The sequence below is a fragment of the Pseudorasbora parva genome, chromosome 5 (assembly GCF_024679245.1).
Source record: "Pseudorasbora parva isolate DD20220531a chromosome 5, ASM2467924v1, whole genome shotgun sequence".
NCBI lineage: Eukaryota > Metazoa > Chordata > Actinopteri > Cypriniformes > Gobionidae > Pseudorasbora > Pseudorasbora parva.
In genome coordinates, this window is record NC_090176.1 from 46921461 (window position 1) to 46936720 (window position 15260).

General features: G+C 37.2%; 1 protein-coding gene and 1 pseudogene across 3 annotated transcripts in view; both read left to right on the forward strand.

Moving 5' to 3' along the window:
- stk39 (serine threonine kinase 39) overlaps positions 1-15260 on the forward strand; it is a 183632-nt gene that overhangs the window by 129080 nt on the left and 39292 nt on the right. For 2 of the 3 annotated variants that reach the window (XM_067444560.1, XM_067444558.1), the window contains 3 exons: positions 7307-7336; positions 9727-9783; positions 10889-10950. In XM_067444560.1, the coding sequence (XP_067300661.1) occupies positions 7307-7336; positions 9727-9783; positions 10889-10950 (149 nt within the window). The remainder of the gene's footprint in view (positions 1-7306; positions 7337-9726; positions 9784-10888; positions 10951-15260) is intronic. The other variant, XM_067444559.1, reaches the window with a different exon arrangement.
- On the forward strand, positions 52-168 carry LOC137076238 (5S ribosomal RNA; annotated as a pseudogene).

The following is a 15260-nucleotide window of genomic DNA, read 5'->3' on the forward strand; positions in this document are numbered from 1 at the left end:
AGCTGTATGTGGACACCTTTTTTGGGTAGAAATGCATATAGCATTTTTTTAACCAGCAGCCATATCACCCTGTAGCCCAAGACTGGTTTCCCACTGAAGCTAAGCAGGGCTGAGCCTGGTCAGTACCTGGATGGGAGACCAACTGGGAAAACCAGGTAGCTGCTGGTAGAGGTGTTAGTAAGGCCAGCAGGGGGTGCTTACCCTGTGGTCTGTGTGGGTCCTAACACCCCAGTATAGTAATGGGGACACTATACTGTCAAAAGAGCACCGTCTTTCGGATGAGACGTTAAACCGAGGTCCTGACTCTCTGTGGTCGTTAAAAATCCCGAGATGTCATTCGGAAAAAGAGTAGGGGTGTAACCCCGGCATCCTGGCCAAATTTGCCCATTGGCCCCTGTCCATCATGGCCTCCTAATAATCCCCATATCCTGATTGGCTTCATCACTCGGTCTCCTCTCCACCAATCAGCTGGTGTGTGGTGGGCGTTCTGGCGCAATATGGCTGCCGTCGCATCATCCAGGTGGATGCTGCACATTGGTGGTAGTTGAGGAGATTCCCCCTTCTATGTAAAGCGCTTTGAGTGCCTTGAAAAGCGCTATATAAATTGAACGCATTATTATTATTATTATTATTATTATTATTTGCAAATAAAACTCCCACAGTCCATAACTACTGTAGTTGTAGCTAATTTTAATATATAAATTCAGTTAAATTAGCGAACATTTTTATGACTTGCCAGCAGGGGTGGAAATTAACTTTTTTGTCCCCTGGCCACGGTAGCTTTCAAAATCTATCAGCCACTCAATGGTTTTACCAGCCACTTTCTTGTTTTTATCCGACAATGTGTAACTGCATGTGAAAATTAATACTACAAGCTCTAAAAAAACTTAAGCAGTTTATTTAATCTCAAGTCTCAATTAAATACTGACATTTTTCTCTTTTACACAAACCATGAACTGATATACATTTCATTAAATGAGTAGAGCTCTGTGCGCTCTTTTGTTTTTAATTTTATTTAATTTTTTATTTTAACCTGGCTGTGGCATTTAGATGATTCGTGGTCTTTTGTAGCTTCCAGTTTTAGTCCCAACAATGAGACTATTAGTTTTGGCATCTTCTGAAGTTTGTTGACGACATACCGAGCAGAACATTGTCAGTAGGGATGCACGAAACCGAAAAAGAGGAAACCAAAGCCGAAAACCGAAACACCAAAAATCTTGAGAATTCTTAGTACCATTGTATTTATGGCTAATGCTGTGACTGTGTAACTTTACTAAAAATCAAGGCATTGCAATGGCATAAATTAATAATAAATCAATTACAAATTATGCAAATATTTATTTAGCACATTGCAACAATGCACAGTATAAATTAAAATTCAAACTAAAATGTTTAACTTGACCTCACTCGTGTACATTAAATAATAATGTACAGGCCTGCCTGCAGAAAGGTACAGAAATTGACTAAAGTAATTAATTGAATAATGTAAAATCACTGCATATTTAACTGTTTAAATTAAATATTAATCCTTATTAAACTTACAAAAACTATTCAATCAAGAGCAGTGAGTGATGTCTTTATCTTTTGTTTGACATTAAACAGAGCAGAAAAGGCTACTGCCCCTTTAAGACCTAATGCGTCATCTTTCTTGACTGTATACAGTTCATTTAAGCCATATACAGACTGTCTGCTTGGATACTTATCAAGATTGAATCAAGATTTTTGTGTGAGTTTATCCGTTTAAGTGCAAGACTTGAGAGAACTCAATATTTGCACAGAGACAGATCTTCTCACATCGCGCGCGCGCGCGAGTTCTCATTAGCGTCTTCTGGCACTACACCTGGGCGATGATGGCGAAAATGACTGGTCATATTCAAAAAAACTTGCATGTGTTGATCAAAGTTTACAAAGAGGTGAAACAGTATGCAATTTTTATTTACCCGCCACCGTGGCCAGTTGGTGAAGTGAGTTGGGATGTCACAGTACACAGAAGTCAAGGTTCAGTACATACCTCAGTTTTGGGGTCATGATTCAATATGAGTTTTGTACATTTACATTTCTGCCCCACCCTAGATTCCTGATTGCTTAAAAGAAAAAAATCAAGGAATTATTGATTTGTTACTCTAATTGATAGATTGACCGATGCTGCATAGGAAAAGGCAGTAATTTTCTTTTGAGTGTGAGAGTTCATTAAAGGAATGATTTAATTGAGTAATCAACTTTCCCCTGAGGCTTTGGTTTATAAAAGGTTATGTGATAAAAGTATATCCTGTAAGTTTCAGAGCTGAAAACTTCCTTGTTAGTAAAAACTAAGCTTTTATAGACACCAGGCCCTAGCCTGACGTGGTCATACTCTATTCTAGTCAGAATATGAGTCTGAAACTGCTCCATTGGGCTGTGATTATGGGGCGTGTTTCAACCGAACCAGGAAAGACCTCAATTGGATAGACCTACAACCAATCAGAGCAACGAAGCGACGCATTGTCAAATGTCAACAGAGCTCAACTGCTCTGTGTTGCAAAGTCTGCGTTCTTTTTCCCCGCGGGTTGTTTTCTATGTCCGCGGGTTGAAGCGACTATTATGTGATATAAAGACCCATGAGTGCGAATTTTAGCAGGCAACCTTGCCAAAATAACACACATTTTACCCCCCAAAAGCCATTTTTCTCCCGGAGAACCCCCCGAGAAGCTATTGTTTAGGGCTAGTAGTTGGCGGGTTTTGTTGTAAAAACTTGGCAACCCTGTCTGCACGCACGCTGAAGTCAGGCTGGAATAAACGATCTTTGCCGGTGTTGTAAAAAAATAAAATAATTTAATGATACCCAGAGTACTTACCCAACATGATCATCATTTCTGAGGGAAATTGTGAAGGTGAATGCATATAGAAACAAGCTCTCCGTTCAGGATTTTCAAAAAAATATAATCCAAGCCCCTTTGATGACGTGCATGATTACGTTACTGTTGATCATCTGTCCGTCATCATCTAAAGCCTGCCCTGATGATGGTCCGAACAGTTTCTGTTCGGGGATAATTACTCCTCTATGGAACGATGCCAGACCGAACTGCCCAACCTAAAAAAATTGTGGGCGGGGCTCAGTTCTGCTGGCATCCAGGCTAACCAGGCCCAGAAAACAAGGCTCTCTAATCAATGACGTATTAGATGGTTGAAATGCCACCTTTGTGTACGCTGCTTTTGTAGCCCCGCCCACTGACTCATGGAGCTAAATTGATTGCGTTAAGAGCACACAAGACACAGGTCAACACTGGATTTGCAGACATATTGAGATTAAATGTGCCCTAGAATGAAAAATTTAATTAACCTTGCCATAGTGAAATAATAAGAGTTCAGTACATGGACATCACATACTGTGAGTCTCAAACACCATTGCCTCCTCCTTCATATGTAAATCTTGTTTGTGAAAAACACCATGGAAAAACAAGCTATTTTCAACAAAACGCCACGTGACGCAATCGCTGGGATCCTTAATATGTACGCCCCCAACATTTGCATGTCAGGTCATGTTCATTTTCAGGCGGAACTGCTCAGGCGACGGGAGTTCACGCTAGGATAGCGAAAACGGCAGCTCTCATGGACACGTCATGTTCCAGGCTGTGCAGGGGACGCGAGGAATTTTCATAGCCTTCCCACAGATAAAAAAATGTCAACAGTCATGGTTGATGTTTATTTACAATCGGATACCGCAACAATTTAATTCAAAGGTGTTCGTTTGCTCTGCCCATTTTACCACGGAGAGTTTTTCTAACCTGGGGCAATATAGCAGGATTCGCTCAGAGTCTAAAACTGAAGAAAGGGACCATTCCAACCGTATTCCTGCAAGCAGTAAGTAGTGCTTTTATCCACTTCTTGACTGTCGAACCCATTTTGCATTAAATTGAAAGTTTCTTAGTAAGACAACATTACGCTAATATCCCCTGTGTTGTCTAACACAAGATGCTAGTATTGGAAACTCCAAGTAGCTCACATAACAGTTTGTGAAATGACAGGTTTATATTATTTCCTGCCAGTGTTGTCATAAAATACAACAGTAGATACGTATTTCGATCCCTTTTGACGGATTGAAATCTTAATTAGCCTATATTTCATCATTAACACATAACTCAAAAGCTAACTATGTTTACTACTACTGTTTAGTTGCTTACAGATCGCTCACTCGAGCCTTGTAGCTAACGTCACCTTCTTCACCATATAAGATGAAATGATAGTCATTTGACAGGGCTTAGTCAATTTGTTAAATAACTATACATTTTTGAGAACTGAAGTATGATTATTTTGCAGCGGGTGAGTAGTAAACATGACACTGACTATTTTGAGTGGCTTCTACATTACTTTGTTTGGCTAAATAAATCAACTTTTAAATCAGTACTCTACTGTCAAACTGTAATGTTACTGTAAAAAACATATATACGCACTACCCAGTTGTACTATCATTGTAAAATCATTGCTATGACGGATGGTATAACGTTAGATGTGTTACTGTCATTGAGCAGCAGTGCAATGAAACAGCCAATCAGAGCAGAACTCTGCATTAATATTCATAACCCTTCCAAATAAGGCAAAAACAGAGCATTACATCCTAGGGACAATTTAAGGGGTTGGAAATTGACCTGTAAAACTGTTTCTGAATATTTTTTTACCTTAAATAAGCCACATACCCTCTCTTTAGATATCAGAGAACAATTTAAAATATTGTTTCAAATCATTCTAGGGCACCTTTAAAACACAATGCTGTTCCTTCTATATTGGATCCGACAGGAATGGTGCAACACACTTATGTGAACTGACAGGGGAGCAGAAGCTCATTAAATATGCAAATTTTATCTAATCTTATGCTGGGTACATACTAAAAGATTTTTTACATCTTATAAGATTTTCAAAATGTGATGGAGCACAAAGGACAAATGGACCACCTGAGGACAAATAATCTTAGATTTAACTGCTTTGCTCCTATAGTGTGTGGTGTGCCATGATGTGACAAAGACAGCACAACACACGAACAGATTTCCAACCAGAGTCCCGACTGTAAACACAGGTAATCTCGCAAAATCTCGCGAGACTTCAGGCCAGCGACACACTGCAAGCGTGACACACGGAAAATAGAACTGATGCCTGTTTTTCACGTGACATGCCAGCGTGTTGGAAGCGTTTCCAGGCAAAATAGAATGGGAAAAGATGTTTAGATGTCATTATGACATGAATACAATTTAATAAATTACATTTTGTCATTAGGTTGTGACACAAATGCAGATATAACTGTAATTTAAATAATAATAATAATAATAATTGGTTTTCAAATATTGCACGTCAATACAGAACGAAATATTCTGCAGCCTATTTTGCCATCAATACAATAGATATGTATGGTCAATACTGTTGAGTGATGACTTTGTCTTTGCTGTATCAGTAGGCTATATATTTATGTTTAACATAGTATATATATTTATGTTTAAGTATAGTCTTCCCCTATATGTCAACTAGCAGTAGCAGTGTCGCATCAGACACACTTCTGGTATGCAAAGGCACGTGTGCAGTGTGTTTCCGGCCTCAGAATAAGCATGGCGGATGATATGCTGGAAGAAATTGCGATGGTAGTGTCTGGAATGATTTTTTACTGAAAGTTCACAGAAAATAAAAGGGCAAAAAGATACAATACAATAAAAGAGTGATCTAGAGATGAGTAAAGGTTAAAAAAAATCACACCGCTATTGTTTTTTATTTTTTAAATTGTTCTAATTGTTGTTCTCAGGTGTCTCTTGGAAAATAGATATTATTCTCTTTGAAATTGCCTTATTAAAAAACTTTAAATAATTGTTTTTAGAATCTGAGTTTCTAACAGCCCATGTCTATTTTTTTTTTATTAAGAGAATGTTTGAAGATATGTTAGAATTAAATAAACTGTTGATACCGTTGCCTGCTTTCTATTGGATATTATTTCTTTTCACGCGAGTGTGCACGTGTTTGTCCTTGGGGTTTCCCCCACATATCAGGATTTCTGATCATAAATATCCAACATGTTGAATATTTACGATTCGCTATCGGTACGGCTCCAACGTTCTTCCGAGCGGGTTCGCACAAGTGCGTGCGTGCGTGCGTGCGTGCGAGACAGAGCGGGAGCGCGGCTCGCGGCTGTTATTTCAAATAGCGCAGCATATTTTAAACTAATCGGTTAAACGGTTTTAACCGGCTAATGAGGCTCGGTGGTCGGTCAAGAAAATGTTTAGTTTTCGCCATCCCTACTTCACACCACAGGAAAATCTGATAAGATAAATTCTAGAACCATCAAGATAATCGGGACATAGCTAGGATTGTCGGAAGGGGGGAAATCGGCCCAAAATCATCCCGATTATCTTTGGTGACCTTCAAAACTGAGCGTTCAGGAGAGAGCCTCAAAACCAGTGTAGAAAATAGCCTATTAATTATTTGTTATGATGTTTTTGAAAGTAAAAACCACACAAACGTCATTAGTTGACCTCAGACAATACTATACATAAAAAAAGTATAGTTCATGACACTTTTAATATGTAGTGACAATGGCACTTGGCACAATGACAAATGATTTTGTCTCAATATAACAGTGGAAACAACTTAAAATACTAATTTTATTTATGTACTTTAATTCATTTATGATCATAGAGAAATCAATCAAACATTGTGCTTTTGTAAAATCAAGAAAACAAAATATTTTGGTGCAATGACTGTGCACCAAACCACTCACTTGGGTGGTACTTTTTCAGAAGGTACCTAAAAAGAAACAAGTGTCCTTTTTGAAAAGGTACTGCGCCAGTGGCGGCTTTTGTACCTTTTTTTTTCTGAGTGCGCGGAACGAATACATTACCATTACACCCTACACATTTCTGTTAATCTCAATGATTTGTTTGAAATAATTCAGGCAAAAATGTAATGAATGATCCAATAGCAGTGGATAACAAGATTATGAATAAAGCCAAGCATTTTATCTCTTAATATTTTATCATAAATACTCAGCCTGCACTATACAGGTGACACACACCATTTGATCAAAGCCGAAGGCCTTTTTCTCCCATAAATGTGGAATATATAATGCTAAAACGTCTTCTCCAGGAAGGAACAATCAGAGCCCCCGAAGCGAAGCGTCCGCAAATCAGTGGCTGCTAATGAAGCTGGAGACGTTGTTCTTGTTTATTGTTTATTATGGAATGCAAATGAGCAAGTGCTGATTGCACTCCCACACAAATAGCTACATCTGTCTGTCGTACTTTGTGTGAGAGTGAGAGCCTAATTGAATCCTGTCTCGTTATTGCTTTTGCAGTCACGCAGGGTCAAAGAAGAAAACCAGCATGTAAGTTACAGTTATTCTTTCTTTACCTTTTGAAATGGCTGTTTTTTAAATTAGTTGTGTGGGGTAATGCATCGCTGCTTTGAGTGTGAAATCAAAACTGACCCTGTTTACATCTTTAATGCATGTTACTGGCTTTATTTTGAATGATTCATCAGCGTAAGAAAAGAAATGTTTGTCTTTTCATCAAAACTCACTCCGCCTCTGAAGCACCTTTCTTTATCGGCAGTACAGGCTGTTTGTTTATGTGTCTAAATATGGATTTAATCATTGTTTATGTTGTATGTAATGCCTTTGCCTCTCTTAAGTCCTGTCAATGCACTATTATTTTTATACGGTAAGTATAATGAAAGCGGCAGAAAAAGATGTACATGAAGGAGGCTGTAGGACATTATTTATAGAACAGAATATCATAAGGAGTTTGGGATGGGCTTTCAATTTAAGCTAGTAAGCAAACTCCTAGTAATCACTCCGGGGTGCATTTCTCGAAAGCATTTCTAGCCAACTGTTCCATCGTTAACAGTGTTTCCTGAAACCATAGTTCAAAAAAACATTCGCAAACAGCATCACAAAGTTGTGTGGTTGGAATGACAGCTCTCAAGCATAGTTTCTTGTTTGCATGATATGTGGACTTATCTTGAGCAAAATAAGCAAGACAATCTATGGAACATAGTTTACTAACAGCTTGCTCCAGCACAAACCCTCTTTTGGGATTAAAAACTACTGTCAGGATTTACTAAACACACACAGTGATAAAATTAGTGCTGACCTTATTGCATATGCATTTATGGAGTTTCCCTTTCAGACACAGTATTTATGTGAGAAGGTGATTTACAAAAGGTTCTGCTCGTCAATTTACTAGTTTACATTAAAGTGTAAATTAGCAGTATTGATTTTTGAAATAATTGTAAATAGTAGTTAGATACTGTTTGCACCTCAATATTTTAGTACAATATAAAACATTATGCAATAATAACATTGAGTATTTAAATTATTGTATTTATAAAATAAATGCTGCCTTATTGGGCTAATAAGTCCCTCCCTACACCTAACCCTACCCAATAAACAATAACTGTTTGGCATTTTAATTCCACTTTTCACATATTTTTTCACATGTTCTTTATATTTAATAAAAATAAATGCCTTTTCAATCCGATATGCGATGGGAAAAGGGGGATTCGAACTTGGTAGGGATGTCACAAGCACCGGTACTTCAGTACCAAGTCGTTACTGAAATTTTGAAAATAAGATGATACCAGCATAGTACCGAGTATATTCGGTACCCACTAATATGTGGCTGCTTCTGCGTTTTATCTAAGTGCAGGGCTCATATATATATATATATATATATATATATATATATATATATATATATATATATATATATATATATATATATATATATATATATATATATATATATATACACACACTAGTATCTGTGAATATTAAACCACTATATGAGGACATGAACGCCTGAACTTCATCTCCAGAGCCGCTCTGAGTCACTTCATAAGCATTTTACCATTACTTTTGAGAAAACTATCTTCATATCATAAATACACAGGCACTCAATATTCAGCAAAGACCAATCAATTTGATCAAAAGTTGCAGTAAATACAAATTTTAGTTACAAATTTATTTCAAATAAATTCAGTTCTTTTGAACTTTCTGTTTAACAGTATTGGTTTCCATAAAAATATTAAGAAACACAACTATTTTCAACATTGATAATAATAAGAAATGATGCTGGAAATTCAACATTTCCATCACATGAATAAATTACTATTTAAAATGTATTTAAATAGAAATATTTGTTTTCAGTTGTCAGAATAATTCATTTTAATAAAATAAATGCAACCTTGGTGTAAGTATAATATACTTCAAAAACATTAAAAAAAACTCTCAATTTGCCCTACAGCGAAAATCCTACAAAACTTTAAAGGCTGTAAATGTGAGCTCACAGAGACATGGGGCTTGACTGTCTAGACTTGACTGTTTAGCTGTGAATAGATTTAATTAACGACTAAAGTATCGTTTGATAATTTAATTAAGACTATCGAGGGATTGCGCTATTTGCCTAATAAACGACGTATTAAATAATTAACAAGTGTGGCCTATTCAACCGTATTGGACAAATAGCAATTAAGCAGCACAAACACAGAACTTATTTCCTACTGTTTGTGTGTGCGTAGCAATCTTCTTCTCATATTTTCTCCCACTGGATCACCAAATGTCAGGACTTTTAGTTCAGGCTTTGAGGTTGTAGAAAACCCATTTCCCCAGCTGCTAAAAGAACTGTCCTTGGAGGGAATGAAAAGAAACAGTGAGGGGCGGAGAGATTTCTTTCTGTACCTTCCTTTACTTATAAGCACTCCATTTTGCCTCTGCAGGGAGAAGTGAATGCTAACAGCCTCCCGCTAGAGGACCTCTCCATTCAGCATCCCCAGGTGAGGGCCCGTCGGCACTGACAGTGTTGCTGTGATTTGTCTTGATTCGGTGGCCCTGATGCCTCTTGCTGCAAGGCAGCTGGTCTCTGGGCTGGCTGGACACGACCCTGGGGGCCGGCTGGCCTTGAGGGAGCCTATTAAACGTAATTTCTCAAACAAAAAGAGAGAGAGTGGAGGCCTGCTGCAGCAGCATGTGTAGGGTTTCTATTCCAAACCTACTAAGTCACCTATGGAGGGAGCATTTTAAGGCTTCATAGCTGCACAAAGACTGTTAGAAATTGTAGCTTTAAAAAAAAGAGTCTACAGCCACATTGCCTGCATCTTTTGTGAAGAAAAGTATTTTTATACTTGAACAGTTTTTATTGATACATTGAATTAGCTTTTTATTTTTTCCATTTTTATTTCTGTTTAATCTTTAATAATTTCCCCTAAAACTTTATTTTCCCCCTCAGTTTTACTTTTAGTCATTTATAGTACTCAAACTTACATTATTTTAGTCAAGTCAACTTTATTTATATAGGACTTTTACAATGACGATTGTTTCAAAGCAGCTTCACAGTGTTAAACAGGAAAACATTGCAATTGTGATTTATTTAATTTATATCATTTAAATTTATTAAGTATTTAATCTATTTTTTCAACATGTATTAACCAAAATGTTTCTTAATCATGTTAGTTTTAGTTCACTGTCACAGTCAGTGACAACAAATGTTTAGAGATAAGATGATTTCAAACTTAATCTAAATGTAAAAATAGAGGCATGCTTACTAAAATATCAAGTAATGGCTTGTATAAATATTACTGGTACAACTGGGTTATTAAAATAAAATAATACATTCTTAATAATGGCTAATAACATTATAGTATTCCCAATTTAACCCAATATTTGTCTGAGTTTGTTACTGTTAGCGTCTGTAATTTTATGTCTTGGTTCAGTAATATGGGTAGACTATCATAATTGTATTGTTTCACATCTCCATATAACCCTGATTTCCTCAAGCCCTGTGCGTAATCACCAGTGTGTGTAGTGTAAAGATCTTTTAACCTCAACACCGCTTTTGGCATTAGAACATAACTTACCATTATGCTTGGTTTTTCGGCTCAGGTTCAACCATTGGAGAAAGCTTCGGGCATTCAGGGAGCGGTCAACATGGTCCTGAGGTTAAGGTGAGCGAGCTCATTCTCTCTTTTTTTCCTCTGCCCCCCATTCGTACTTCTTTTAACTCAAAAGAGCGTTGTGTCTGTATAAAGTGTGTCTCTTTTTAAATAATCTCTTTCACTCCATATCTTGCCTCGTTTTGAAGTGCACTGTTCTCAGTCGCCCTGGGTATGTGTGGGAACAGGGTCTTTAACCCTGACTTCGTGTTTGCATTCCCCTGCCTGAATTTGCGTTTGAGTCGATGCAAAAGACAGACCACAGTCTGCTCTCATATCACGTCTAAGGCCAGGAAAGCCAAAGTGAGTGTGTTAGGTGTTTAAAGACAGTGTAAAAAATAAACTTTTCCTCAGTAAAGGAACTCACTGAACAGGGGAAAACTTAAGCTGAGACTTGACTGTATCCATGAGTTGTTGATTTAATTGTTAACAAGTCAATGTTATTGGCATAACTGCAGTGTGACCTTGCATACGTCAGCAGAAAGAAGTATAATGGGAGGCGTATTACAGAAACTTTCTATCTTAGGTCTTATCTTAAGATATGATAAGTTAATTTAGGATTTACCCAAATCTTAACTTGCTTTAGGATTCTTATCCTACCTTACAAAATCTCATCTTATCTTTCGTTAGGAAATCTTAAACCACTCGATCGAGTTTGGTAGTCAGTTCTGTCACCAAGCAACCAACAAACAAAAAAACCAACAAAAGCGTGCAAACTACTTCTGAGGTAAACCTAAAATCAAAATGGAGAAACAATGGTGTGCTTTTAATTTCAGTGCAGCAGAGATTGACATTTTAATAAGCTCTGTTTAAAAGTTAAAGGGGGGGTGAAACACTCAGTTTCAGTCAATCTCATGTCAATCTTGAGTACCTATAGAGTAGGTGTGACCCTGAATAGTCGAGGATTTGGTGCATCGATATGCGGAGCCTGATTCGACCACCGATCTCACGGTCGAATCTTTTCCTCTCTCGCTCTAGTCACGCGCGCGCACCCTACCGGGAGAAGAGCCCGTGCGGCCCATACAAGGACCTTCCGCTCTATTAACATCAAACTGAGCCATACTCGAAAAAAACTCTCCGAAACTTGTGAGAAACCGGAAGGAGTATTTTTAACACAGAAATACTCCATCAAACATCCAACATTAGTTTTTGAAACTTTGTCTATGTTTAGGATAGGAATCCAAGTCTTTAACAGTGTAAAAAGCTCAGTATGCATGAAACAGCATTTCACCCCCCCTTTAAAGCCTTTTTTATAAATCACAATTTGCAATAAAACGAGAAGAAAAACTTTCGATATTCGCAAATGTAGGGACAGACTCTAAAGTTACATACGACATTACATACAAAAATTGACATACATGACATAAACATTTCTATCTTCAATAGCATTTGAACGGAATTACATACAGTATCAAAACTAACTGCTTATCTAGGTGTCCGCTATAATGCACACCTTTTACATAGTCTGTTCAAATTCTATAAAGTTATATTTCTATAAAGTATACCAGTGTCGTGTGTAAATTTATGAGACAGTGCTAAAATTTGCAAATATCGAATGTCCAGCATCAAAGCAACTTTATGCTAGTGAAGAACGAACGGTAGGCTAAGGCTCCGTGATGACTCGTTGGCCTCGGTAATGTTGGTCGCAATTTGTCAACTAACTGCAAAATCATGTGTCCTGAGAGTCTGTAATTATTTACAAGCATTTAATCATCAAATCACAGCACATTCTCTGGGTCACCATCAAAATGTCGCTGCTCTTCATCTTATATAATTAATAAATGTAATGCTCTCTCTCAAAAGGATTTTTGTACAGTGATTTGTTTTATTTAATTTTTTTACAGCTGGATTTCAAAAAGGTTTAAAGTTAGGACACCAGTGGAGCTGTCCTAAAGTTTAGACAGCTTTTAGGATTTTTTTGTCCAGTTAGGATGCTTCTGTAATACCCATTTCCTGTCCATAGTTAAGATAAGCTTATGCATTTAAGAAATGTCGTTCTGTAATAGTTTTTGTCCTAAAAGTGGTCCTTACTGAAAATGCCATTGTTACCAAACATAAGATAGGATTCTAAAGTTAGGATCTTTCTGTAAAACGCCCCTAGAAGAACAAGATAAGACATTTTGATTATTTATACCTGAATACTTGATTCTGATTTGGCTAGAGGTGTGCATTAAAACCATTTAATGCACAAGTAGTTCCAAGTCAGTTTAATCAGCATACAATATTAATGCACTGCTTTCACACACACACACACACAGACACCCACACAGAGACTGGAGATCGAGCTGCGCACACACAGAAACATTCATGAGCACAGAGACTTATTGTCAACACTGCCCTGTGACTTTAATAAACTAGCTTCACTACTGAATCCCTATATTATATTACACAGCAAGGAATGCTAGATCTAATGAGTTGTATCTGGCGGAAATCCACGGCTAGCTGTGCATTAAACTATTTGAATGCACTCCACTCCGCATCAGGTTCTTTGCCTTTGTGCCATACATTGAAATCATCCAATGCACAGCTTTACACTATTCCTTACATTTTTAAGGTTTTAAGGAAGCCTTGTATGATTATTAAAACTGCCTTTATTTGATCAGAAATACAGTAAAAACAGGAATATTGTGAACAATTATTTACCTTTAAAATAATTTTAAAAATATGTAATTTATTCCTGTGATGCAAAGTTGAATTTTAAGCATCATTACTCCAGTGTTTAGTTTTTATTGTAATGCAGAGTCAGCCGAGTGAGGATCCTTCTGAAGCTTTATTTGGGACAAAGTTAAACAATGCAGGGTCAGTAGCAGTGGAGAAGGCAAAACAGAATCGTCTTATTCTAGGTCTTATTCTAATTATACGAGTAAAGGTTGGACTTAGTTAGTTAGTTAGTTCACCCAAAAATGAAAATCCTCTCAATAATTACTTACCTTAATGTCGTTTTACACCCATAAGACCTCCGTTCTTCTTCCGAACACAAATGAAGATATTAGTGTTGAAATCCGATGGCTCAGAAAGGCCTTCATTGACACCAATGTCATTTCCTCTCTCCAGACCCATAAAGGCACTAAAGATGTCGTTACAAAGCCCATCTCACTACAGTGGCTCTACAATCATTTTATGAAGTGACGAGAATAGTTTTTGTGCACAAGAAAACCACTAAATAACGACTTGTATATTGATGGGCCGATTTCAAAACACAGTTTTAAACGGTCATGAATCGGCGTATTGATTCATGATTCGGATCGCCAATGTCACGTGATTTCAGCAGTTTGACACGTGATCCGAATCATGAATCAAAACACTGATTCGTAACTGTTTGAAACTTTGCAAGATCCAACCTCCTGAACTCAAACGTGCTGCATTTTTTCATTCTTGCGTTATATGTTACTGCAGGAAGTTTGTTCAAAACTTGCGTGTCATTCAAGTTCGGTTTATGTTCGGTCAATTTTACTATTGCTTAGTGAACTTTTTGAAGTGTCAAAGCTGCAACAGCATAGGGCCAAAGGCTGAGACAGAAATCTCTGGAACAGGGTCTGGAACAACATGAGGATGAGTAATTAAAGACATATTTTTCATTTTTGGCTGAACTATCCCTTTAATCCATTAACACTCCTGTCTGATATTGTTTGTCTGACAAACTGGCTAATTCTGCCATTTTCGCAAATTATGATTGGTCAGATCGCATGTCAGTCAAACTCCAGACAAAGGGTGATTTGATTCTGAAAAATCTCACCTTATTTTTTTTGCATTATATGCAACATTGTGGAAGTAAAATTGGCTTTTCATTGATTGTTTTAAAAGGAGTCCTATTATGCCCTTTTACTAAGTCTTGATTTTGTTTTTGGGGTGTACTAGAATGTTTTCATGCTTGATTGTTCAAAAAGCACATTTTTCACATAGTTTACTAAGTAAATTAGTAGTAATTTACTACTAAGGGTGTCACGATTTCGAACTTCCTGTTAAAAAATGGAATCGCAGATGCTTTGCCAAGCCGGAAGAAAAAACACATGTTGAAGTGCTGTGAGTCAACCTCTAACTACAGCCAAAAGATAGCATGGCAACTGCAGATGCTGGAGACCCATCGACAGAACTTAAGCCCCTCCCCCTCTTTCACCAAAGCAGTGAAAATAACAAATAATTTGTTAACGACCTCTTTTCATAGACGAAAACGAGACGATAACTAAATAAAAACCAGTGTTGGATGACAAAAAAGCTATTACGAAAATCTACTGTCATTTTCATCAATGATTTATAAACAAGACACACATGTTAGTAAAGGACGATTAGGGAAGAGATCCAGTCAGAACTGATATCATGTC